Below are 26,247 nucleotides of genomic sequence, written 5' to 3' on the forward strand. Positions count from 1 at the left end.
GCCTGCGCACAGTGAGACGGTGCGTGCCTGTGTGTCTGAATTGCCACAGAGCAGGCATCCCCAACTTGGGACCTCTTGAGCCAGTGTCCTGCAGGTTTTCAGTATGTCCATACTGCAGCACACCTGACTCAAATAATGGGTCGTTAAGAGGCTGGTGCAGACCTGGTTTATTATTGTACACAAGACCGTTTTTACAATAAAGTATCACGTTATAACGTGATACGTTTCACGTTTTTACAATAAAGTATCACGTTATAACAAAAGATGACTGACCCTGATGAAGAGGGGGTCAATCCATGCTCCTAAACATAAATAGAAGTGCTAAAGGATGAAACAGGTGCTGCTTTACTTTTCTGATATTTTGAGCCAAGCATGTCACACACATTTGGTTAAGTCATCAAAAACCTTTTTGTTCCAAGAATATTCAGACAGTAGTAAATTATCCTTGTTAAGGATAATTTGAACATTTTTGCTATCCCCAATTCAGGCTATCTTTATAACATTTCTTTTTAACAAGTTAATAAGATTGTGAGAAAAAGCCTAAATGTGGCAAGCAATACGGAGGAGCCGTTTACTGGAAACCCCTATCAGCTAACACACCTATTTAATGGGTTTTATGTCCAAATTATGACATCCTGTGTGATTAAAGTTTGAAGCCAACTTGTTAGCTTTACATTCATACCAAAAATATCACTGGGAAGGTTGGCTAGTTTCTAACTATAAATCCTGCAGTGTTTTCTTTTGAGAAGTTCTTGTGTGTTCAGTCTGTATGTGGCCTTGTAGGACACTTTTTTCAGAGTAAATCCTGTTGTTTTTTTTATCTGCCTAGCCATCCTAAACACCTTTCATGCTACCTCTTTCTACTTCGGTGTCTTTTCTTTCATTCTTTACATCACTGCTTCCACTTCATCGTCCAAATCTGTTGATGTCTATCACACTCTATCCATGTGTGCACAGAGTATAGATTCCTGCATATTAGAAATGCTGCATTTCATTCATTTTAACCAATTGCCATATGTATCATATTTAATACATACAGTTTCTGAGACCTTTTGCATCACTTTTATGGTAAAAACTTGGCTTATATGCCTGTTGTACATAATCTGATACTTGTCTTCTGCCCCTTGTGGATAAAATAATAATGCAGCACAATAATGTGGACATATTACATGTTAATAAACTGTAAATATAGAATATTATTTGCTAAGTATTATTTTACATTTTGTTAAGGATCAAATATGGGATTCAGATTTAAAGAAAAATTAAGTAATTTTTCCCCATTTCTTGCTGGGTTGGGCTTTAAAGGGTTAAAGCTCAGGCTGGACATCTTGTGATGCTTTACTCTCAGAAGCATGCACATGGCCAACCCACAGGAGCAGCTTTGGTATCTGTTGTGCCAGTAGGGAGCAACTGGGTGTCACAATGAACAAAGTGCACACAAAGAAACTAGTGAAAACAAGCAAAGACTGCTGAACTAGACTGGACTGGAGCAAAATGTGTGTGAGAATCATTATTTGTATTTTCTGTCAGTGAGAAACACAAAGTCCTAATGCAATTGCTTTTCCCTTCACTGAAGCAAAAACACTGATTTAGAAACTTCCTGCACGAAGCCTTTCACATTATATAATCATCTAAACAGGTTGTAAGACATCTGCTGAGTCCTAAAGATCCACATAGTACTTTCCTTCTTGGAGAATCAGCAGTATATGTCCTTAAAGCTCTCTGATATTAACAACAAAACATATTGTGTGGGTTTGGGTTGATCATGCTTAATTAAAAGTCCAGAAATGATGGTTTTTACATAAAAGAATGAGACACCATGTGTATAGCTGAACTATGTTCACTACATACAGGTTAATAGTGCAAAGAAAAGAGTTTGGGCAGAAAATATTTTGATCAAATATATTCTGAAGACTTCTAAAAACAATTTTTAGACACACTTTTTTTTTCTTTTAGGAGAATATTCTGTGTGGTTTGGACTCTGGAGTTGGTGTCAGATGTCACTGTGGCAGACCGTCTACAGGGTGCTGTTGAAACTGTCTGAGAGACCGTTTGATGTGTTCTGGCTTGTTTCAAAGCTTCAGCACTTTCATCGAAACCTCTTCCAGCACAATTGGATGGAGAGGGGCATGTTTTCAGTTTAAGTCTGTTTATTATCTGGGTGACAGATGGCTCAGGACAGAAGGACAGATCCGTCATCACCTGATTAGACTTTGGATGTTAGTGTATGATTCGACTTGGAGCTGGCACAGCGCTGTGGGAAAGCTCTGCATCTGTGTGATTTTCTGATTGATTTAGTGGGAAAATCAAACCTGAAAGACAACAACCGCCATAACAGGCTGCAGTTCCCAGAGTTTCCAAACGGTTTTGTTTTCTGTTATGCTTCATTAAAAGAACCAGGTGATAAACTCTTCAAACCCCTGAAATACATCTATATGCTGAAGTAGCTTTAAGACAATTAAAATCATCGTCTTCCTCCTTTTCTGATGGCTGTTATGCCGTGTCCCCTCCTTTCTCTAGTGATGTTTATTTTTCCACTTGATCTCCAACTAAATGTGTCATTCAATTAGAAACTTAGTTAAACAGAAGATTCTGCGGCTGAGAGTTGGTCAGTTAGTTGGGTTACCTTACCATCTCAACTCCTCATTAAACTTTGCAGGTTTAGGAACATTGTTCTTAAACTAGTGCTCCTTATGGTTCTTAAAAGACTTTGTTTCATGAATATGTAAAAGCCATTTTGTAATCGTATTTTTTGTGTGTTAATCTGCCATCCCCTCCGCTGTGACCAGCTGATGACCAGCTGATGACCCTCAGGCTGACAGCGGATCTGTAGACAGGTCCTGTTAACATCTAACACACATTCCACCAATCACACGCCTCTTCAGAAGGACCATCTGCCACCAGCCAACAGGTGAGTCACACAAACGAGAGATGAGGGGACTTAACGCCACTTATTTCACAACGTACGTTACAACATGCTGCAAATTAACGGCTGTTTTTGGCAGCTAACTCCTGAAAGAGATCATGCTTTTCTTTTCAACTGTAGCTTCTTAAAAAGATGTTTAAGGGATGTGCACATAAACAGCAATCACACACATAAAGATAAAAGTAAAAAAATCACGGTACTGTAAAACATGGACCGAAATAACATAGTTAAGTATCTTACATGCACATGTTTGAGTATTTATATATATCTTTGTTTTCTTCCCAAAAATCCCAAAAGGGAGAGTTCTGTGTCTGAAAAAAGAATCCATTTTGGTTATGGTGGATATCTGGGACTACAACAGCCAGAGAGAACATTGTTATTGTTCCCTCCTGGCTCTGAGACAGTAAAAACACTAAAACCAGACAAACAAATGACATGCATCCTTATAAACCATGTCTGAAGGTCCCAAAAGCAGATCCGTACAACCCTAAATAATCCTGATGGATTCAGATTGTTCTGCAGGCAAAAGAAACATGACAAACATTTTTTTAGCATGTGTGCTAACATATAAGTAACGATTAAAGTAAAACAATACATTCAGTAAAGAATAAATCCATCCAAAGACAGACTGTATACCTATAACCACATTTGGGGAATATGAAATAAAAACATGAGCTAAATTTTGTACTGCAGCGGCAGTACTTTGTGCTAAATGCTAACACTGACACAGCTAACACAGATTATGCTCTCTCTTATTGTTTAGTGTGAATATAATTTAACATGGTTCACTTTCTAGTTTTGTACGCTTCCACATGTCTCTGCCAGATCTAAAACAAACTAGTAACTTCTAGTATCTAAACACCAAACAGATGACAGTCAAATTAAAAACACACACAAAGAGTCGACAAGCTAAAGGGAGATTTTGGTTTTGCCATTCTATGTTCATATTTGATCATTTATGGGACGATTCAATCTGAAATAACTTCAAAAACTGCATGAAAATATGATAGTAATGCCAGATATCACAGATTTATAAACACATAAAGTATGTGAACTATAGCAAATAATTTGATTAAAACTTTATATTCGCCTTTATTGATTTCATAAATTACTGCAAACAGTAACATTGATGTCTTCACGCCTGGGCGTGTAGTAATGTTTTGATAGTGGTGTGCAGATTTATGTTTGCATATTGTAGATACATTTTTAATTCAGGCAATTTGGGATCCAATTTCTGAATTAAATAAATGATGTAAGTTGATAATCCCCTCACCAAAGAAGCAGGCGGCTCTTGCCGTCTTCGAATGAGCTGAGAAACACTCAGACACACACAGGTTTGTTTACATTCCTTACCTCCGCTTTGTTCTGCTTTGTGTTCACATGGTCCTGCGAGTATGTGTTAGAGTGATTCTCCTCCATGCTGACCAGCTTCAGTTTGAGGTAGGACACCTCATCCATCAGATCCAACTTCTGAGTCTCCAGTGAGGTCCTGCTGACCAGCTCCTGGAAAAGAAACACACTTACACTCAGTGGATTAGATACTAAACATGGAAAAGAACATTTAAATAGCTTTTACAATCCACAGCAACAGAAAATTCATACATGGCGGTATCTGAAATCAGTGCAGTGAAGTAAGCATGCGACTCCACTCAGCACAATGTTCTTCCCACATTAACCAGCAGGCCGGCTGGGGGCCCAGACCCCATGGAGCTAAATATACACACACTCACACACAGGCACGCTACACTATTAATACATCCTTGTGCTTCTTTGGCATGGGAGAGTCGAAAAGAGTGAAAGATAAAAAACAGACTACACTAGATGTTTGGATTTTCATGTTACATGTTATTGCCAACGACGTAGCTTTCAAATCCTCATCCAGAGTACTTTCAATTCCACTTCTTTTTCTGAACACAGCTGAAGGAGACCGATGTTGAAACTCCTAACATCCGTAATGTTGTTCCAGTTTTGATAGAATAAGGCATTTAATTTGGAAGAGGAAAAGAAAATTAACCTGCATGTGTTTTGTATAAAAGTTTAATAAACCATGTTCTGGTGGCTCAAACAGATTTGGCCAACTTGCTTATTTTATAAAAAAAATATTGATAGCGATTCTATTAATAAAACTAAAGCACATATTTTATCTCCTACATCTGGTGATTCCCCCCCTACGAATTGGGACTATACAAATAAAGCAGGTTTTATGGTTGGTATGGTTTGTTAGTGATGGTCAATTTATTTCTTTGTCAACAGAATTAACAATAATAATAAAGCTGATAAAGGATTTAAAGGTCCCATATTATACACTTTATTCCCAATCTGAGACCATTCATTAATATCTAAATGAAATATTTCCGCCATGGTATGGACAAATCGACCCTCAGTTTGAGTGCAGCGGCTTCTCTTCACCTCCCTCTTTTTAGCAGCTTCAGAAATGTGCCGTTTATGGTGGGCGGAACCCTGGTGGAGCAGCTCAGCTGTTGGCTCCGCCCATCGCATCGCCCGTCATGAGGTGATTGACAGGTTAATATATTTTCAAGCTATCAGACTAATAAGGCCGAAACGATAAAATAACTGCCAGCTCTTACCTCTCCAGCTGTGTCACGGACAGTTGGTATTGAACCTGGCTTCAGCTTCAAACGGTTGGCGAAGCCTGCTTTCCATGCCCCCATGTTGTGGAAACAGTCCTCTTTGAAATGCTGGCCACAGACATGCAAAACCTTTGGAAGTTTTCCGGGTACATTTCCTCCAAAAATAAAATTAATCCACTCAGTCCTCGTGGGTTCAGTGGATGGAAGTAAAAAAACGTTTTCGTGTTCATTTATGCAGCCACAAACAGAACAGTGCTTCTGTCGCTTAGCCATGTCCGCTAACGAGGGTTGCCGAAGAGGGAAAAACACTGGGCGCTAGGTGATTTTTAGAGGGCGGGCTTTGAGAGCCGGTAGGCGGGTCCATCGCTCTGTGGGGAGTGGTTATTGTCCCTTATGACGTCATAACGTACACGCTTTCAAACAAGCTCATTTCAGCGCTTACTTCCCTAGAGGTGGAGCAGGGGGGAGAGAGAGCGCCTGAAAGAGTTTCACACTTACGGGTCTCCTACACATGCGGGGGGACCAGTATGACTGTTCCAAAACCATTAAAAAGTGAATTTTGCATAATATGGGACCTTTAAATTCAGATTTACCAACAAGGAGCATGAACCCAAGTGATTAAATGTCACATATTATGCAAAATTCACTTTCTAAAGCTTTTCTTAGATCATAAACAAGGAACACAAGAGGCCCAAAAATTACCAATGGCTCAAAGAGGACATTTAAAAGATGTGGGGAGTGAAGGTAACAGTGGCCTCAGTGGTAATGGGGACACTCCCAGGAATATCATTAGCTATCTCTGTCCAGGAGAGCACAGTCCAAGGAACAGCTAGATACAGGGCAAAACCTTCACGCTGCCAGGTCTCTGGTGGAGGACCTGAACATTTAAATCTGGAATTACTCTGATGCAGAAACATATCTTGATTCTGACACTTCTATAGTAACCTCACATGTCCCAGCTTTCTTTTTACACAAAGATTACACATACAGCTCCTCCAGTTGTAAAGATATACTTCATTAATTGTGGCTGTCATTTCAGACAGGAAGCAGAAAAAATAAGCCTAGTCAATAAGAGGTTAATATTATGCAACAAAACAGGAAGATAAAAAAAGCCAATTTTAATGGCAATCCATCAGATGGTTTGAAGACATTTATGGCTGATTCACTGCATCAAATCATGTGAGCACTGTGGAAATATCAACTGAAAGATCACCTGTAAAAGATTATTAACAACTATACAGGAATTCAGACTAATTCACGTATATATTTTTTTTACATTTAAAGTAATAAAATCCACATTAAACACATTAACATCAACTCTCTCTGATTACAGACGTCATTTAGCAACATCACATGCTAAACAAAATGTGTCGATATCACAGTCACACAGACAACTAAAATCCCATAATCACTGCAGCTCAGCTTAGCAGCCACACACACACACACACACACACACACACACACACACACACACACACACACACACACACACACACACACACACACACACACACACACACACACAAGCAGTCACTCAGAAAATCTGCTTCATTATAGCAGCTGACTGTCAGTTTGCAATCTAACACCAGTGCCACTTACAGAGGGATAAGCTGGAATCTTTTAGGTAATTTATCAGAACTGTGCTCGTGGCCCACAGCTCAGCTGCCCGACATTTGCTTTCCCTTAATTATGAGGAGCAACACGTGACAAATTATCATCTCTTGTACAGCATTTATAGATCTAACTAAAGATGCTGCAGTCGTCTCCACAATAGAATTGAGTTGAATAACAGGTGAGCCTAAGTCTGGACTCTGAAGAACAAATTATAATGTTCAAATTTAAGCTACATGTTCATACTAAGACTGAAGTCTATTTCTCAGCTTTTTTGTCCAGTTAACCAGTATATTGCCCTTCACATTTATTTTGTCCACAGTCCAGTTCATCTGAAATTTTTCAATTATTTACACTGGCGAGACAAAGATTTACTAGAAGCTCTTGCTTCACTGACCTTAAAATATTGATCTGGGTCAGGTTTTTTGACGACAGTAACAAATAAGGAAAACAGTGGTGACACGTTCTCACCAGGTCAGCAAACAGTTTCCCACTTCCAGTTCATGATATTATCATTGATTTTTCACACATGTAACTACCGATTTCTGTGTCAGCTACATGTTTTTGTTTACTTGCTAGTCAAGCTAGGAATGCAGGTATTGTTGCTGCATGTATTGTGGCATCCCAGGACTTTTGGCAACACCTCTGGTTTCTTAATTAGTTTCCTCTATACCAAGGGTCTCAAACTCCTGGCGCCCGGGCCATATCCGGCCCGCCCAGCGCATATACTGCCAACAAACATGTCTCTTCCCAAGCAAAAAAGAAAGACAATGAACACAGAACATTTCAACAATGATTCACATCACAATATTTTTTTTTAGAGTTTTTTTTTAGAGTTTAAGTCCAGCATGCCTCATATGCAAGGAAAAAGTTGCGGTTTTAAAGGAACACAATCTTAAACACCATTACTCAACTTAACATGGGGAGAAATACGCGGGAAACGAGAGGAATAAAAGAGCGACACACTGAGGAAGAACTTTCCAGCAAAGTCTTTTCCATGAGGCAAAGAAGGACGCTGATGCTGCTGTTTGAAGCAAGTTACGTGATTAGTGAGTTCATCACCAAAGCAGGAAAGCCGTTCACTGAAGGACAGTTCCTGGTAAACTGCATGCTGCAAGTTGCTGATATCTTGTGTCTGCAGAAGAGAAAGTTGTTGAGTAATCTCTCTCCATGGATATATTTCTGCAGCTGTGTGACGCACTGGAGCGCGAGGGTTTGCCATGGAACAGACTGGTCGCCATTGCCACTGATGGAGCCCCATGCACTACTGGTAAAAACCACGGGCTGGTAGCACTGGTACAAAGGAAGATGAAGGAGGAAAACGCAGATTCAGCTGTTGTTTTGCACTGTATCATACACACACAGGCACTGTGTAGCAAATGTCTGAAATATAAACCTGTCATGTCTGTGGTCCTGATATGTATAAATTACATCAGATCCAGGAGGTTACATCACTTCTGGTTCAAATCCTTTCTAGAAGAAAATAAGGCAGCTTAAGGTGATGGGTTAGGGTTAAGCAGGGGAAAATGTTCTGAGGAGATTTTTGAGTTAAGAGTAAAGATGAAAAAATTCACGGAAGATGGCAGAATAGGTCTTCCTGAATTTGATGATCCCAAGTGGATAATGGAAATTGCATGCTTGGTGGACGTAACACAGGAGCTGAACATCCTCAACCTGACGCCGCAGAGGCCTGGACAGCCTATGACAGTTTGATAGAGTTCGACTCAAAACTGAAGCTTTGGAAAAGGCAGCATCATGCAAAAAACCTCAACCATTTCATAACATGCAGAGCTCTTGTGAAGGAGGCCCAGCATTCTGTGGGGAGGACTGTGTGTCTGCTATTGATAACCTGCTGCAGGAGTTTGATCACGATTTGCTGACTTTAAGGCACATTATGACACTTTCCAGCTGTTTGCAGACACCTTCTCAGCTGATGTGAACAGCATCCCAAGTGTGTTGCAAATGGAAATTATTGACTTGCAGTGCAACAGCTGCTAAACACTAAGTTCAGAGAGGCACAGGGAAAAGCAGACAAGACTGCACAATTTCTGAGGGAGGAGCCTCCGTCCTTCCCAGAATTGTCAAAAGTGTTTGGTTTGTGATGTGCCTTTTTGGAAGCACATATCTCTGTGAGAAGCTTTTCTCCACTATGAACTTTAATAAATGCAAACACAGGTCCAGGCTGAGTGATAACCATCATGTAGCTGTGCTCAGGGTTTCAACAGTGACCTCTATCAGGCCGGATGTAGCTGAACTTTGTGAGGAGAAACGCTGTCTGCTGTCTGGACAGAAGTGAAATTCTACAAAATGCTACATGTGAGCTCGGGGTTTTTTATTTATCATTTTTTAATTGCAGGATTTTTGTCAACTTATCCATTTTGATTTAGTGTCAAAGCAAGAAAAGATCACCTGAACTAAATGTTCAGTACAACTATAAATAATAATGCACAGACTGCTGTTTGCATTTGATTTAGCTAAATATGTAGAAACTGTTATTATTCAAATAAAACAAATGTTTGGAAATATTGCATTTTTTCCTGTACTTGAATATTAACATGGCCCTCCGATGAGATGACGATATCATCAGTGGCCCTTAAGCAATTTGACTTTGAGACCCCTGCTCTAAACCTTTTTAGCTACATCCTTAAAACGTAAATTGGGAAATTGCATGATACCTAAAACTGGTATCAAATAGTTGTTTCAGAACTGCAGCAACTTTAATTCTAAAGGTTGGTTTGGAAAAAATTGTTGCAGAAAAATGAAGAGAAAGCAACTGATTCATTTTAATGAATGTTTGAAGACATGAAAAGATAATGGCTGTGATGATAACGTTGTGAGCATAGCTTGCGTGCTGTTAGTGACAGTATACGGCCATAACAATGTAAACCATGGAGGAAAGTATCAGACAGCAGTTTCAGAAAGGACATGCAGCCACAGTATGACTGCACGTGGGTGGATCGCCTCTAGTATGAGTTCTCTCATGTGTTCTCTCTGTGTCTGTGTGTGCTATCTAAGGACTATTTCATATTAGATTAAATGTGGTTTGATCAGCGAGCAGCAGCCCTGCAGCTCAGATACTTCAGTGCTACATGGCTGGATGAACTCTCCTTCTTTTTTCCTCTTTCTTGACTCAGACACACAGTGTTTTGTGTTTACACATGAGACCATCACATGTTTACTTAAGACTGAATTTGCTGGCCAGAAACTTGGAAAGAAACTGGAAAACAGATGCATGTATATGTCTTCTACCTGTTTCTGAATGCCGGTGCTCGCCCATTCAGCTAAATGACACACCAACAGCGGTGATACTTAAAGTCTCTCACTTTTAACCACTTGACCCCTGTTGTCGCAAATTTGCGATAAACCTTTTCTTTATCCATTCAGCCTTTATTAATTTTTTTCATCATTCATAACATTTATTTGCTTTTATTTGTGTTTATTTCTTCATTACTTATTGTTTATCTTTATTTCTTAATTGTTATCAATTTATTATGTAATTGAATTTCTTGTATCCCACTCAATTTTTTTTTTATTTTTATTTTTTTTGCCTGATTTCCCTGTATTTATATGGTTTTTATATAACTGTTATATAATTCAAGATTTTAGGGGTTATTCTATAAGATTCAGTAAGATATCTTAATGAGTTTTATTCATATTTAATACTGCAATAAAGATATTAATGCATACTTGAATGATTTTCCTTAAAGGGGCAAAAAGTATCAATATTTGTATCAATATCGACAAAAAAACAATGTATTGAAATAAAAGATGTTTGTATCACCCATTCATATAAGCAACACAAACTCAAAAAGAAGACTCATGCGGGTCACATGACCCACTACATTCCCTCAGTTATCCTTTAGCTCGGAGATGCTTGTGTTAGTATTGAAGAGGCTAATGACTAGCATCTCTAAACTTATGACCCACTGGATTAGACACTGCCCCGACTGGCTGTAGATACATATTTCCACAGAAAGGCTGGCAACTGTCATACATGACCTGAAAAGCTAAACTTATCGCTTTGGTTACAATGATAGCAAGGCTAACTGGATTAGCTGCTGTGCTAGCTTGTCTTCTTTTCTGCCTGGTAGCAGATCGTGCGAAGTGCTGCTGCCACCTACTGTTGACTTGGTTGTTACTGCAGTCTGAGGTTTCACCATAAATCGGCGAGAGCTGTCTTTGAAAAACATGTTTGATCTCAATGGGACTTCCTGGTAAAATAACTAAAGAAATTATACATATATCAAAAACACATCTTTACTAGCATAAAAACAAATCTAATTACATTACTTGCAGTTATTCCTGGAAAGGTATTGTATGGTGGCTCAGAAACAGAAAATATAATGAGAATATAAAATTCCAATCATTATGGATCCCTGCACAAATTTTCCAAAATAATGAGTAACAAGGGTAAAACCATTTATCATGGACACATCATGTCCTCAGTGTGCTTAAACCAAAATAATCCTCATAACAGTAAACTCACATTCATGTCCACACAGACAGAGGACATCCTGCTGCAGGAGAAGACAAGTTTTTAATATCCTCAGTATGCAAAAACACGATATAAGGATTTAAGAGGTACAAAAACACACAACAGAATACCATACCACAGAAACAAGCATTATCTGTCCACACCACACTTTCATCTCTCCGTGCAGCTCCTATCACATACTGTAGCTATTTGACCAGCGGCCATTAACTGCTGATGTGTTTTTCACAAACACAGCAGAGCAGCTAAAAATCAGTGCAGCTAAAGCCAATAAATCTACAAATGCACAATCACAAGCCATCAGTTGTAGCAGAAATCCAAGCAACCTGTCAACAGTCTGAAATTGTGCACATGGGAAAACAACTTTAATGGACTGTTCTGTGACTAAAGAACAGGTAAAAGAAGCGAGTTTCTCTTTAATACTTAAGCCTTCTTTTTTATAGTGATTTAAACAAGTGGAGACGGAGCTGAATTATAAAAGCTGACAGGATAAATGGAGGAAAGCGTCACAGCGACGGTGGGGCTTTTATTTAGGGAATGTGGCCTTTTTTATTCTCAGCGTTGACAACAAGGAGGACAAAGAGCCTGTTGAGGAGTCTAAACAGAGGGCTGATTCTGTCGTAGGCTTTTTGTATCCAGCCTGGCAGAACTCATGAGTTTGCCTCATTGGTGACGTCATGAGCAACAACTGGAAGGACTTGAAGACATTCAGTGATTCAAACTGCTTTATAGTGGAACAAGTGGGATCTGTCATCTGCAAGCTGTGGTGTGGTAATGTTAACCCAGTAATGCTTAAAGAGACATGCTTTCAAATTATCAAAATTTTACACAGACTTTCAGGAAAACTATACATTATGCAACTTCTGACTAATTACTGTATTTTTTTGTTACAATGTTCAGGTTTTTAATCCATCCTGTAAATGTTTTTACATACAACTTAAAATGAAAACATCTAGATAGAAACACAATTTTAAAGTTTTTGTTTTTTAAATAAAAACTCCTTGAACTTAAAATGGCTAAGGTGTGAAAAACACCTCTTCTTTCACTGAATGAAGATATAATGGATGAATACACTGATTTAGTCCTGCTAGACTGTTACCATTATGTGTTTTAAAAAGAAATCTAAATTTCTAAAATTTATATAATTAAACAACTCAGGATCAATCAATCCCCAATTTACTAGAGGCAGCTGGATTTACGATAAACACTGAAAAACTGTAGGTACTGCTTTACTTAGCCCGTTACCGGTGTAATCCTTGGCAGCTAGAACTTAGCCACCATGGCAGTGTAAGTCTGAGAATTTAACAGTGTTGATATATTTTACATCAGCAGTGCATGTTTGGGATTTCACATGTATTTAAGCTAATCTGAGATCCAATGATTGGGTTGCTTTAGTCGTTCACGTTTGGTAAAAAAAACAAAACAAACAAAAACAACACATTTATCTATGATGTGAAAGAAAATAGATTCAGTTTTGCTTTACTCTGCCTCTAAAACGTAAACTTCGGAGGAACACAGATCAATTAACATGAATAATGGCTCTGGGACTTCCAGACCTAAACAAATATTGATTACAGTGATTACTGTGTAATTTTACTGGAGGTATGGATCATTTTCCAAAATTATACTCTTCATTTGGCGCTTCGATGACGATGGTGAAGAAAGCTGTCTGACACGTTGGTCCTGAATTTCCCATAGGTGTTCAATTAGGGTGGGATCTGATGACCACAAAGGCCAGAGCACATTATTCTCACCATGCTCACTCCCATTAAACCCTTCATTCAATATAAAACTGGTTCTCAGGAAACTCCCAGCACAATAGAAATGTTTCATCACAACATGTGAAGGTGATAAAACAAATTAGCATAGTGCTGCAATGATGCTTCCCTTTAAGTGGATCCAAAGTTACAAAATGCCCCCATAGGACGACAAACCAGCAGATGATCTCAGTGTTTGTGCTCTAAGTTTTTTCTTGTATTTCTCCCTTCTGCATCTAAGCTAGCTTTATTTTTTTGTTTTGACTAGAGTAAATCTTCTTAGTGCTAAAACCAGGCAAAGCCACTTTTTGTAGATCAAACCAACAAATAGCGAAACACTAAAAGCAAAACAGGTCACGATCTTTATTTTTAAAAAAAGTCACCTTGTTTTAACGGTAAACTTTGTCTCATCTCATGAGATTTCAAGAAACATTGCGTAAAGCTCAACTTTAACCTGTTAAGTCTACTGTGTCATATCCTCCATGTCTGAACAGGGGATATGAGTCAGGAGAGGTCAGCAATGTGAAGTCAAACTTAAACACACAATAAAATACTCTGCCACTCCTTTATTTGCTCATTCACAGTCACAGTTAACACCTTCTCCTCAACGGCTCCTTCACATGTACATCCTGTTTAGCAGCTGGCAAAAATAAAACCTCGGACTGAGGTCCGATTTAATTTAGAACCGATATATTAGCTAGCCCTTCTCACATTCAGCTGTTTGAATTTCATTTTCAGTTGTGATAAAAGTCTGTGATGGAACACAATGTTTTAAGGGCTAATTAATGAAATTTAAACCCCATCACTCAAACGTTGGACACTCAGAGGCAGAGGAATCATATTGCTGGACGCTAATAGGTTGACATTCGACTGAAGCTAACGGTTAGGACTTTAATGATGTAGGCAGATTAAAACATCTGATCCTTGATAATCTGCTGTTGGACAGATTTCTTCCATGTCAGGAATTCTGGAGTCTTACAGTCTCTGTTGCAAGATTATAAAATCATTAGTTATTTTTCATTTGCTGACAATAAAACAGTATTGTTCCTCAACTTTTCCCTCAAATATTTTATCTGGCTTACATTGATGTGTCAGTAGGAAGCTTCTGCAGAACTTAATAAAAACCTTTAGCAAGGCCTTTATGTTGGTGAATCAGTTTGCATAACATGACCAATCACCTACAGCAGTTTTTATGCTCCCTTTCAAATATTGCCAAATTTCACTGCTCACATACTCCCGTGCATCCTTTGTATTGACATGCTTGTTAGGCAACAACTCAGAGTTTATTTCGGAGCCTGTGCGGCCATTAATCATCGTAGCAGCTTCTTCTTCTTGGTTCATTGCGTTGGTCACATGCAAGCTATACTGCACAACACTGCCCCTCATGGTTTCAGATGGTCTGTTTGCTACATCTGAGCTCCATAAAAAAGTGACTAAAATATGCACATAATGAACACAGAGGACAGACAAAAGGCCCTGTCCATATGAGTCTACGTAAATAACATTGAGCACAAATGAGCCACAACTTCAACCAAACAAGACTAATGTAGCGGGGTCCGTTACCTAAAATGAACGATTGCTAATTTAGGTTAGTTGAGAATGAAAATTAAATCTTAATTTCACTCACAAAAGTCTTCAGTGTCATTTAGTGTCATTCAGTGTCAATCTATTCTCCAGCATTGATAAAACTAATGCTATATTCATTTAAATATACAGCTAAATCCTTACAGCAAGCAAAACAGCCGCACTCACTGATCCAGAATAACCAAATTTACTGAAAAGTATTTAAAAAAAATAATAATAATTGCATTTCAGCAATAGGTCATCAATGGCTGGTATATTGTTTATTACAATCTGAGACTTGACCGTGAACTCCACAACGTATTCAAGCTTTAGAGTTGTTCTCATGGTTACCCTCAACTACTGATATTTCAAATCCGCAGTAAGACACAGATTGGTGTGAAAAATGTGTCTCTTCCACAAACACATATCTTGAAGCCTGGCAAGAGGGAGTCTTTTGTGATTGTGATCTTGTGAGAATCCAGCTGCCTCACAAGGTACATGATAAAACACAGCGGTGTTGTGTCTGCACAGGCTGAATGTTCTAGTGAAGCTGCAGGAATTTCTCTAATTCTGCTCATGGTCAACTTTCCTTTATTTTCCTCTGGTGCTACAGCCGAGTTAAAGTTAGTCAAAGAGGTCCTTTAGGAGTATTAGATGAGCAAAGGCAATATGGAGCACTCTTAAATATCTCCTCATTTGTCCTGTGGGCACACACTGATTTTGATCTAACACCACTGTGCTGCTTGAAATGCCAGGAATGAACTGAAAACGGCAGAGAAAAAAATAAGAGACTGGTTCACACGATTTTATAAAAGGCAGTTTTTAAAAAATATTTGTTAACATACATTATATAAGATTTACAGTTACAAAGATAACGACTGAAACGTCTACGACATAGTTTTAGAGTTGTGCTTTTTTATGTGTCTTACCTGCTGGAGCATCTCCTCAGTAGAGGCCAGCTTCTGCCGATGCTCCTCCAAAGAACTCTCCAGGTCTCTGATCTTCTCTCCTTGCGCCTCCACCTGGTCAGTCAGGACTCTTACCTGGTGGGTGACACGGTCGTACTGTGTTAGGGCAGGCACATAAGAGTGCCGAGGGAACTGACGCAGACAAAAAAAGGAACTGAAATTCACTAAAACCTGGACAAATAATAATGAGAAGATTAAAAAAGAGAGAAAAACTTTTGTTAAACTACAACACACGCTCATTGTAGCATACCTTGCTCCATGGCAGCACATATTTGCTCAGCAGCCTGTCACTCAGGAATGCATTCTACATTTACTATCATCTCCCTGACAACACATTCACCTCACGCCAAACACACGCTCTCCTCAATTCCTCTTGTTCTACTAAACTGTGCCAAATTCATCTGACAGCAGCTGATTCTCTGTCACTTCTTGGATTTTTAGCCCTGCAGCCACGTCCCAGCTCATAGCACTTTTGCCAGCTTTGTTGGCACAACATGCCTTAAAATCCAGATGAAAACAAAAAGCCAGACACGTCACGGCAGAGCAAATGATCCAACTGACTCTACTTCCTAAGAATGAACCATGAACATGTAAGTAAATGAATGAGTAAGTATGTGAATGAGCTTTATTCAGCACTGAACACCAAAAATCATCTTAATACTTCTACATATTCAAGTGTTCTGTTATGGAAATGACATTTAAAACATACTTTCTTACCTCTTTTAAACTTCACACATAAAGGGGAGGAGAGCGTTTTCCACCAGGCTACAGGGAAGTTAGTTGCTAACCACAGAAAGCGTATCCACTGACACAAACACACACATGCACACGCATACTGAAGCAAGACAAGACTTCTACCCTTAAGCAGCAGGTGAAGAGAAAGTAAAACAAAGAGCTAAAAAAACAGTAAACTATCAACAGCCAATTAAACTCCCAGTCCTGACAACAAAGCCCCGGTCTCCCTGGATATCAACCAATCACAGCTGATGTCAGATGTGGAATGTACAACAGGTAGGTGTGTGTGTGTGTGTGTGAAGTGGTAGTGGTGGTGGTGAGCAGTGAGATGTGGACTTTATGATAATTTTATGAGCCAGGGTCCGTCAGGTGGGTGGTGCACTTGAACACAAATAAAACAACCACTCACATGGCGTTAGTGAAAATGTGAAACAGGCGCACACAGAAAAAAGAGCCCCAGGAACAGTCTGATAACGGCAAATTAAATCAGAGGAATTTACAGACAGATTGAGGAAAACATAGCTGCCTGAACTAGCAATTAAAGTAATCCAAAGGTAAAACCTGCTGACAGCCCACAGCGCAGAGACGTGTAATCATCTTCTGCTTTACTGCTGCAGCCCTGATGTTGATAGTTACTGTAGAAGTCACCGGTAAACTCATGTTCGTACAGTTCTGAAGGTGTCTGGGCATGTTTTGTTATGAAGGAACACAAAACATCTTAAGTTCCAAGATTACAGACTAGAAACTTTGATGTTTTTTTTCCCACTGTGCCTCAAATCCTTCCACACAAACTCACAGCTGATTCACTTGTAATATGAAGTAATTACATCAAAACAAACACAACTTAACTCGATTAACCTTCACTTTTAATTTCTGATTGTTGTAAATATTTTGATAAAGAATTAAAAGCAAAGTTATCAAAGGAAGGTTGGGGAGCGACAGACCCACTGAAAATATGACACAGAAGCAAAAGGGGAGCACAAGTGATGCCGAGTATGTGTCTACAAAATGAAGGGGGGAGTCAGCTCTGACCTGCAGCACCAGAGACTCCTTGTCTCCCTCTAGTCGGAGCAGTCGTTCTTGGTAGGTTTCATTGTTGGATGGAGAACAGAGGTTCACCTGGACAAACGCATAGCAAACAAACACACACACACAGATTAACAGGGAAAGTAAGGATGAGTCAGGATGGATGGTCTGGTGACTGTAAGCATGTCCAAGAACAGGAGGATCAGATCAGCATTGTGTTACAGTCACCAGTGAGATAACACAATGAATAATGATGATGACGATGATGGTAATTTTAGTGATGGCTTCATCTTTTTTTGTGCACATAAAATTTCTGCAACGTTACAAAGCCTCAACTCCAAATTAAAGGGAGTCATTCTCTCCCTGAGGTGACAGTGCTGCAAATATAAAAATATGTTGTTTGTGATTTGTTGGATTAAGAAGACATCACAAGGAAATACATGTGCAAAAAATCACAATAGTGGCTTCTTTGGTTAAGAAAACATTACAATTATTTACATTATTTTTGTGAATGAAGGTCTTTTCAATAACAATACTATTGTAATATCAAAGGAAATGTCACAAATATATATGAGGCTATCAGATTATATTATTTGTGTTGAAAAATTTTTGGTTCCTTTCTCAAGCACTTCGTTTGCATTTACATTTACATTTGTATTCATGTTTTTCACAAATTCATTCATCATCAATGTTTTAAATTTATTAGTTTAAATAAAACCATGTATCTGTATCACCAACACAATATCAATATTTTATTTTTCTAATATCATAATCAGTCTTTTTTGGTACATGGCAACCCAACCTCAAATAAAGAACAAACAAGCTATCTGGGAAATTTTAGACAGACCAGAATAAGTTGAAAAATCATAACAGATTAGTTTGTGATGAGTTGGGGCGCCTTGCAGATACAGGACGTGAGGTACCACAGAAACAAAGTATAAGAAAAACATGGTGGTTCGTTAACATTAAAGAATACAAACTTATTCTAAAAAACCTCCACTACTGTACAATACATTAAAAACAACACAAACATGACCCATAACAAACTGATACTTTGAACAGAATTAATGCATGCAAATAAAGATTTAAAAAAAATACACCACTTTTTACTATCATTGATGAAATTACCATGGGGGATTTTCAGTTAATGCAACACTTAGCAGTTATTGTTGATACAGGATGCATTACAAACTTGGCCTTTCCTCTCTGTCACTGCAAATGAAGGCCACATTCCCAGTTCCACTTTGGAAATTTATAAGGAGGAGCTCAAGATCACATCTTTTAATCTGTCAAGATCATTTAAAAAGCATTCATGTATACTGGGTAAGCTGCCACTTTGGAAAAACTTACCCAAGTTACCAACAAGGAAATCTTCAAATGGGTTTTTACTGTTTACTTGATGAAAATTGTAAAAACCTAGGTGCCTTTAAATGCACCATAACACCATATCAGGAAATGAGAGACATGTGGTCAGTCACAGAACGAAGTAAAAAGTCAGAGAATTAAGATGAAAAATAACATGCAAACCTACACACAACCTTGTAGAAAAGTGCTGCATTGGTGGAGTGTGTGTAGAAATCATGTAGCAGATTTTCCCAGAAGTCGGCTGTTACCATTGACAACAAATAAACAAGAGTAAGCGTACTGCAGATTTTCTGAGCACTTTGGTGATTTAGACAAAAACAAAAACAAAGCAAAAGCTAAACAAGAAAAACCAAAGGCCAAACTGTATCCATAAAGTTCCTTTTACCCAATGTTCAGGGTTAGTTTGGGTAAGACTGCCGACATCAGCAGCTTACAGAGCTGTTGCTGTTCCACCCCAAAGCACATGATAGAGTCTTATGAAACATCCTCTGACTCATCTGAATCTCATTTATTTGAAAATAGCCCCACATTGTCACTGAAGCTTATGATAGCCTTTTCACAGGATCACCCTGGTTTCCATGTCCAAGCTTTACAAGTCAAAGAAAACTTGTTTTAAACAGATATATGAACATATTTTTAAAACCTAACAGCCAAGCAGAAGAAAAAGCTGCGTCAGGCTCTGTCAAGAGACATAAATACCTCTAATATGTGCTTGAGAGTGCAGTGAAAGACATATTTCCTTTTGGTCAGAGGCTTTTGCCAGCTCTTTAGTCCCTGTAGCTACTGAATGAAAATTATATGTCCAACAACTCAGGGTAAAAATGAAAATCAAGCATTTTCAGAAGTACAGCTGTTTGAATAGTTTTCATCCCTCTGTGGAAACTGATTAAGGCCTCTGTGTATAAAGCTGCTGACTCCTTGACTCTCACTGGGATTCTATTTAAAAAAAAACAACTGGATATAAGACGATGGTTTCTGTTTCTCTCAGTTTCTTCCTGATTGCCTTTTTAGTGGAAACTCATTTAGATAATGAAACATTTTGCAGCCCAACCAAACACACACACACATGTTTGTAGCATGTAGAGGCCAAGATTAGCTCTTCCTTTTAGCTGAGGTGCTAACATATCACACTTTAATCAAGACATATTTTAAAAGTATTAGATGTTATAACATGTATGTTAGTGACATTAAATCAATGCCTGACAAGAGGACTGTGTGAAATTTGTCCACAGAATTACTTTTGTAAAAACAAACAAACAAACATACAAAAAAAACCAACAAAAAAACAAACAAAACAAATATGCATTACAAATTGAACTGCTATTAGCTCTTTTGATGCTAATTCTGCAGCTGTCTCAGCCTTTTAATATAATGCATCACTATTCATGACCACAGGAGAACTTATAAACACATAAATAGGCAATGTTAATGTACATTAATGGGAGTTAAACTGGTATAACTCAGCTGAAACCAATAAGACTTAACGTTGCAATTCCCTTGGCTGTTAATGTCATTGGGCTCACATCTGCAGCAGCAGCAGGCAGCTACCTACCAAAAAAAGTTAAGTTAGCTAAAGATGAAAGTTAAAAATTAAACAAGTAAAAAGCAAGACATGTCCAGCAGGAGACCAACCAAAAGTCAAAACACAAAAGAAATGTTGATGTTGCTACACGCAAAAGCGCAAATGTTTGTTAGCATGTTTGCTAGCATGTTTGCTACAGTAACTTTCAGGCAACACTACTTAAGTTTCCAACTTTAAAACACCATGCTTCTGACTTATTTAGATGGTACACTGATATTTATTATGTACATTGCCCTGCAGGATTTTTTCCAGCCCAGAGCATCACATGACAGCTGTGTTTTGCTTTATAGCACTGCATCACACACCAGCAAATGGATTGTTGGATCAACAATATGGCCAGTTTGAACACACACAATGACTGATTCAGCAAAGAAAAATAAAGGATATTAAAGATAAAACATAAGTCAAAATGTCGTTACGAAGAAGCCTCTTAATATATTCACATCTACAACATTGCTCATAAACTAGGCTGGAGAGAGCTCAGAGAAGAGACCGGAAGCCCAAATTAGCCTTCGTTAGGAGGCACTAAAGTGTGAAAAAAGTTCAGTAGTATGGCTTTACTACAATATGTAAACTATGGTTTTGTTGCTGACCTCAAACTGACAAACACAACTGCAACATAATTTATGGGGTGATTATTTGTTTTCATTATTTGTTTTTACCTTGTATTTTAATGCTGACAATCCACTTAAAATTTTATAAGATGAGGTCAATATACTCCATCTTTAATATTTACTTTTCAGAGGATAATAAATCTAGAACCTCAAATCAGGATTTAGTGCATACGAGACCTAATTTCATAGAGAATGTAAACATCTGTTTTTCAGGTTGTCAGTGTCCTAGCTCACCAAACTCTACAATAAAACCTACATGTAAGACCTTTAAGTAAAGGAGATTTGTGAAGCTACTGGCTAAACGCAAAACAAATTTATTAACTTTACAAACTTACTGCTTTCCAATGTATGTTTAAAAAAAGACATAAAAGACCTTAAAATGAGCTTGTAATCAACAGACTGGACCACCTGACAACACCATATGAACGCATTAAACATTAAAACCAATAACTAAGAAAAAGGAGCAGGGAAGGGAAAGGAACTCTGAAAGCCTCTCTCTTACTCACGCATTGTCCCATCAGACTGGAGAAGGACCATTTTAACGTGGGGGCTTGAATGGACTGAAAAAGGAAACCATAGAGTTTATATCTGCCATCGCCTGGCGGAGTTGCACAGAGGGAACAGAGGAGGGAAAGGAAGAAAGTACCAGTAGTGTCATTTCTTTGCTTTATTGCTGCTGTTGCTATTTTGATCTGGGCCTTGCAAACTTTCTAACAACTACCTGAAATTCTAGGGGTTTTCCAGTCAAATCTGACATAACCTGGTGTCTTTTACACATGTTTGTAATATGTGTATTTTCTAAATAGACTAACCACAATGACTCACTTAACTACCACAGCTTTCTTATGAACTTAAATGGCGATCTTTTTTATTAAATGTGTTTCAGTTTCAAAAACTAAATTAGGAAATTTACAATAAAACTGTAAGATTGTGAAGTAATATACAGCACTACCACCCGATAAACGACCATTAACTGATTATTCAGCAGATCTAGAAGCTCAGAGTAATAAAGAATCATAAATCTTTCTAGAAAAGATTCAAATTAATTTATGAGTAATTTTGTTAACGTGAAAATACCCAGAGGCTTCTTTATAACAGCAAAACTTTAAACCTTTTTTTTTTAATATCCAAGATATTTTTTAAATAGATGGTTAGATGTTAGAAGTAGAAAATCAACAATATAAGGCCTCTTAAAAGAATACAAATTTATAATAAAAACGAATAGATCTATTTACAATCATTCAGTGCGCAAGCCTGATTTCCACTTCCATTTTTGGCCATAAATGAATGGAAGGATGCAGACACTCGTATAATTAACGATTTGTACTTACAAATACTGCAAACTAGTGACAACGACAACAAAGATGGTGCAATTTCACAGGATGTAAATTTGAGATACTCATAGAGGAGAAAAAGAAATATGTTGCCGGTCTGAGATCTGAAATCATGAAAGAACACAAACTGCTCTAACCAAAGACCATAAACTCTGAACCTTCAGATAAAATAAATGTATTTGCAAGATCATCCAACAAGCACAGCCGCACTGCCATGTGCATGTCAGCAGCTATTTAACACAACAAATTAAGCAAAATAAACAAACAAACAAACAAAAAAACAAAAGACAAACTCCCGGTCACAGTTACTCCCTTTGACTCACTCTAAACCTCCAGTTTGTAGAGGTCTTTCCTTACTTTCATGAATCAAGGAGCAGTGGTCGTTTAACCTTTGAACGGGGGCTTTTTAGGCCATTTGGATGAGTAAATGATGACTAGTCCTTCATACCTGAAAGAAGAAGGACAATTTACCGAAAACAGAGGTGGAGGGATTTTTTTATGTGGGGAAATATTCAGGAAGTGTCTGAGGATTTACTATAAAAGCTGAGGCCAGTGGAGTGGGTGGGACTGTTCATGTCCTACATGATCCCAGTGTCTAAGAATGCAGAACACCGCCTACTTTTAATGATTTTAGTAAAAATGTGTCCCGGCTCTGCAGAAATACAGCCTCCTATATTTTTCCATGCACAAAACACCCATTTATACTTTTACCTAACCTCTCTACATCAAGGTGAGATCACATCTAAAAACCACTTTTATGATTTTACTTTTTTGCTTTTAAATCCTTATGTATGTGTTTATTAGATGCAGCGCTGAAGCAATGCATGCAGAGGTTGTCTCTGGTCACACCACTGTCCAATCCAATTTAAAGGCTGGCTCAGTTTCATTTTATGCTTCCTCAGATTCATAGTCAATAGTCCTGGAGAGTAAAGGGAATTTGAAGGCGATTAAGAAGTATAGCGTGATATAAACAGAACAAATCAAGCTACACAGAGACACAGAAACTTTATAATACACAAGACAAAAGACAGAAGTGTGTGAGCAGTATGTGATAAGTAGTTTGGTAGACTTCTGTGTCCAAACTATCCCTCTGATAGAAAAGAGGTGAAACCACCAAAAACAGACTGTATATACAGCTATTCTACAGGACAATTTACAATTCCCCCAGAAACTAACAGCAGGTTTGGTGTATCTAGATTGAGGTCTGTTAGAAATTCCAGTCTGCAGTTTTGTTTTCGCACTTATGGCCCTTCCCTACTAGTACCCACTTAGCCCTACCTTAATTAGCCGACACCACACCCACCCAGTTTCGATTGTTCCCATTTCAATAGAGGGCAATGGACCATTCTCACTGACGTCACACTATTCGTTTACGCTGCCACGTTGGGTGGCAAAAAGCTAGCTGGGACCTGCTCCCGCTAGAGTGACTATTAACGGTCTCTCATCAGGGATGGCGCGAGCGGACTGAATACTTTCCAAACCAGTTCAGCACTTATGTGCTCAGACAGGGATATGTTGAAAGAAACATGCACTTGTTGTTGCTGAAATTCCACATGAATTTCCAAAGTTCTGGTTGAAAATCTCTAAAACATCCAACTGAGGGAGATTTAGCTACGCGATTGACCTTACCTTGACATTTACAACTACCTGGTCAATCGACAGTCGCACTTCTCAGGGGCAGAATAAAAAGCATACAACTCAGATTAGAGGCATATAAATATTTAATGGCAGGATGGGTATCAAACCTTCAGCGTGGAAGGTGCCCTAAACAAAGTATTTCTTCTTCATGTAAAATCTGAGTAAAAAAACAGCAGGTGCGATGTAAACATTAGGGATGATATATTTAGGAGTTAACGTTACTAACAATTACTGTGAGAAAACGTTGTTGTTTTAAGGCTGTTTTGTTTACTGAGACCACAAAAGAAAATACATGTCCAACTTTTCATTAATACCGAAAACTGCCATCACCATGGTGACCCGCGGTGGAGGTTGAATTTGTCGAATATCCAACTCATTTCACCGTGGTCGCATTTCCACTGTGAGAAATTGGGTTTTTAATTCATTTGCTGCTTCACATAAAACATGAATTACATGTGAACTTATTGACTGTCTTCCACATGAACAATGTTTTTGTTTCCATTTCTTGTTGCATGAACAAGAATGTTTGTTCAAATGTTTGTTAAAAACTTTAATGTAATTTGTACTCTTCTCTTTTCTTCTTTTCTTGCTTTGACACTAAATCAAAATGGATAAGTTGGCAAAAATCCTGCAATGAAAGAATGATAAATAAAAAACCCCGAGCTCACATGTAGCATTTTGTAGCATTTCACTTCTGTCCAGACAGCTGACAGCGTTTCTCCTCACAAAGTTCAGCTACAAGGACGGAGGCTCTTCCCTCAGAAATTGTGCAGTCACGTCTGCTTTTCCCTGCGCCTCTCTGAACTTAGTCTTTAGCAGCTGTTGCACTGGGATGCTGTTCACATCAGCTGAGAAGGTGTCTGCAAACAGCTGGAAAGTGATCAAACTCCTGCAGCAGGTTATCAATAGTGATGCTGTGCCCTCCTCCACACAGACATGACAAGTTCATATTTCAGACATTTGCTGCACAGTGCCTGTTTGTGTATGATACAGTGCAAAACAACCACAAAATCTGTGTTTTTCCTCCACCAACTTCCAACTGCTCATTAACACCACTTATAAAAATGGCTAGCTGAGCACCGTCTATGTCTGTGCTCTCATCAAGCGCCACAGAGTACGCAGTGAAAGTTTGTGCGTTGTCACGTAACTGTTCATAAATGTCACACAAGTCGCTAGCCCTAGTTAGCCCGAGTTATGTGCTTTACTGCCTGCATTATTTTTACATTTGTTTGTGTTTTAATGTTTTCTTCTGTTGATACCATGAGTGTGAAGGTCAGTACAGGGACAGACACCCACAACCACCACTAGCATTAGCCTATTAGTAGAACAAGTGGGTTGCAGAATGATGTGTACCTTGCCAAAGATCTATGCTCGAGTATTAAACTCCTGCTTTGTAGACTGAAGTGCTTGTTAGAATATATAGGTTAAACATGAAGTAAAGTATGTGTAAAGTAAAATGTGAATATACCATATTTATTTATACTGCACTTTAAAAATACAACCCAGCGTTAACCAAAGTGCAGCACAAGTAAAACACAGGACAGAAATAACTAATATAAACACTAAAAACATAAACGATATCATCTGAAGACAGTAGAGGCCATGTCAAACTCACACTGAGTTAAAAGTCAAAGAACAAAAGTGTGTTTTCAAAGATTTAAAGACATCAACTGAGGGAGTAAGTAATCTCATTCCAGAGCGTTGTGACCAAAACAGAAAAGCTTGATCAACTCGCATTTTCCTTCGTGATTTAGGAACCACCAGCAACTTCTGGTCAGCTGTGCAGAGGAAACCAGAAAGAGGCACAGGGGTGCAGCAAATTGGACAAATATGCTAGAGCAAAACCATTAAGGGGCCTAAAAACAAATGACAGAACCTTAAAATGAACCTTACAATGAAAAGGAAGCCAAAGCAATGAAACCAACACCAGAGTGAGCTGCTCTCGTTTCCTTGTACCTGTAAAAAAAATCGCGCTTCCACATTTTGTACCAACTGAAGACGTGATAGAGTGTCCCGGTTAATTATGCATCAACCTTTGGAAAAAA

The 26,247-nt window shown here is 38.4% G+C and overlaps 1 protein-coding gene across 11 annotated transcripts in view; it reads right to left on the minus strand.

Moving 5' to 3' along the window:
• ppfibp2b (PPFIA binding protein 2b) overlaps positions 1 to 26,247 on the minus strand; it is a 124,858-nt gene that overhangs the window by 36,751 nt on the left and 61,860 nt on the right. For 10 of the 11 annotated variants that reach the window (XM_041996439.1, XM_041996437.1, XM_041996438.1 and 7 more), the window contains 3 exons: positions 17,676 to 17,762; positions 15,870 to 15,983; positions 4,280 to 4,429 (listed from right to left, as the gene is read on the minus strand). In XM_041996439.1, coding sequence (XP_041852373.1) covers positions 4,280 to 4,429; positions 15,870 to 15,983; positions 17,676 to 17,762 — 351 coding nt within the window. The remainder of the gene's footprint in view (positions 1 to 4,279; positions 4,430 to 15,869; positions 15,984 to 17,675; positions 17,763 to 26,247) is intronic. The other variant, XM_041996444.1, reaches the window with a different exon arrangement.

Source organism: Melanotaenia boesemani, chromosome 10 (assembly GCF_017639745.1).
Source record: "Melanotaenia boesemani isolate fMelBoe1 chromosome 10, fMelBoe1.pri, whole genome shotgun sequence".
NCBI lineage: Eukaryota > Metazoa > Chordata > Actinopteri > Atheriniformes > Melanotaeniidae > Melanotaenia > Melanotaenia boesemani.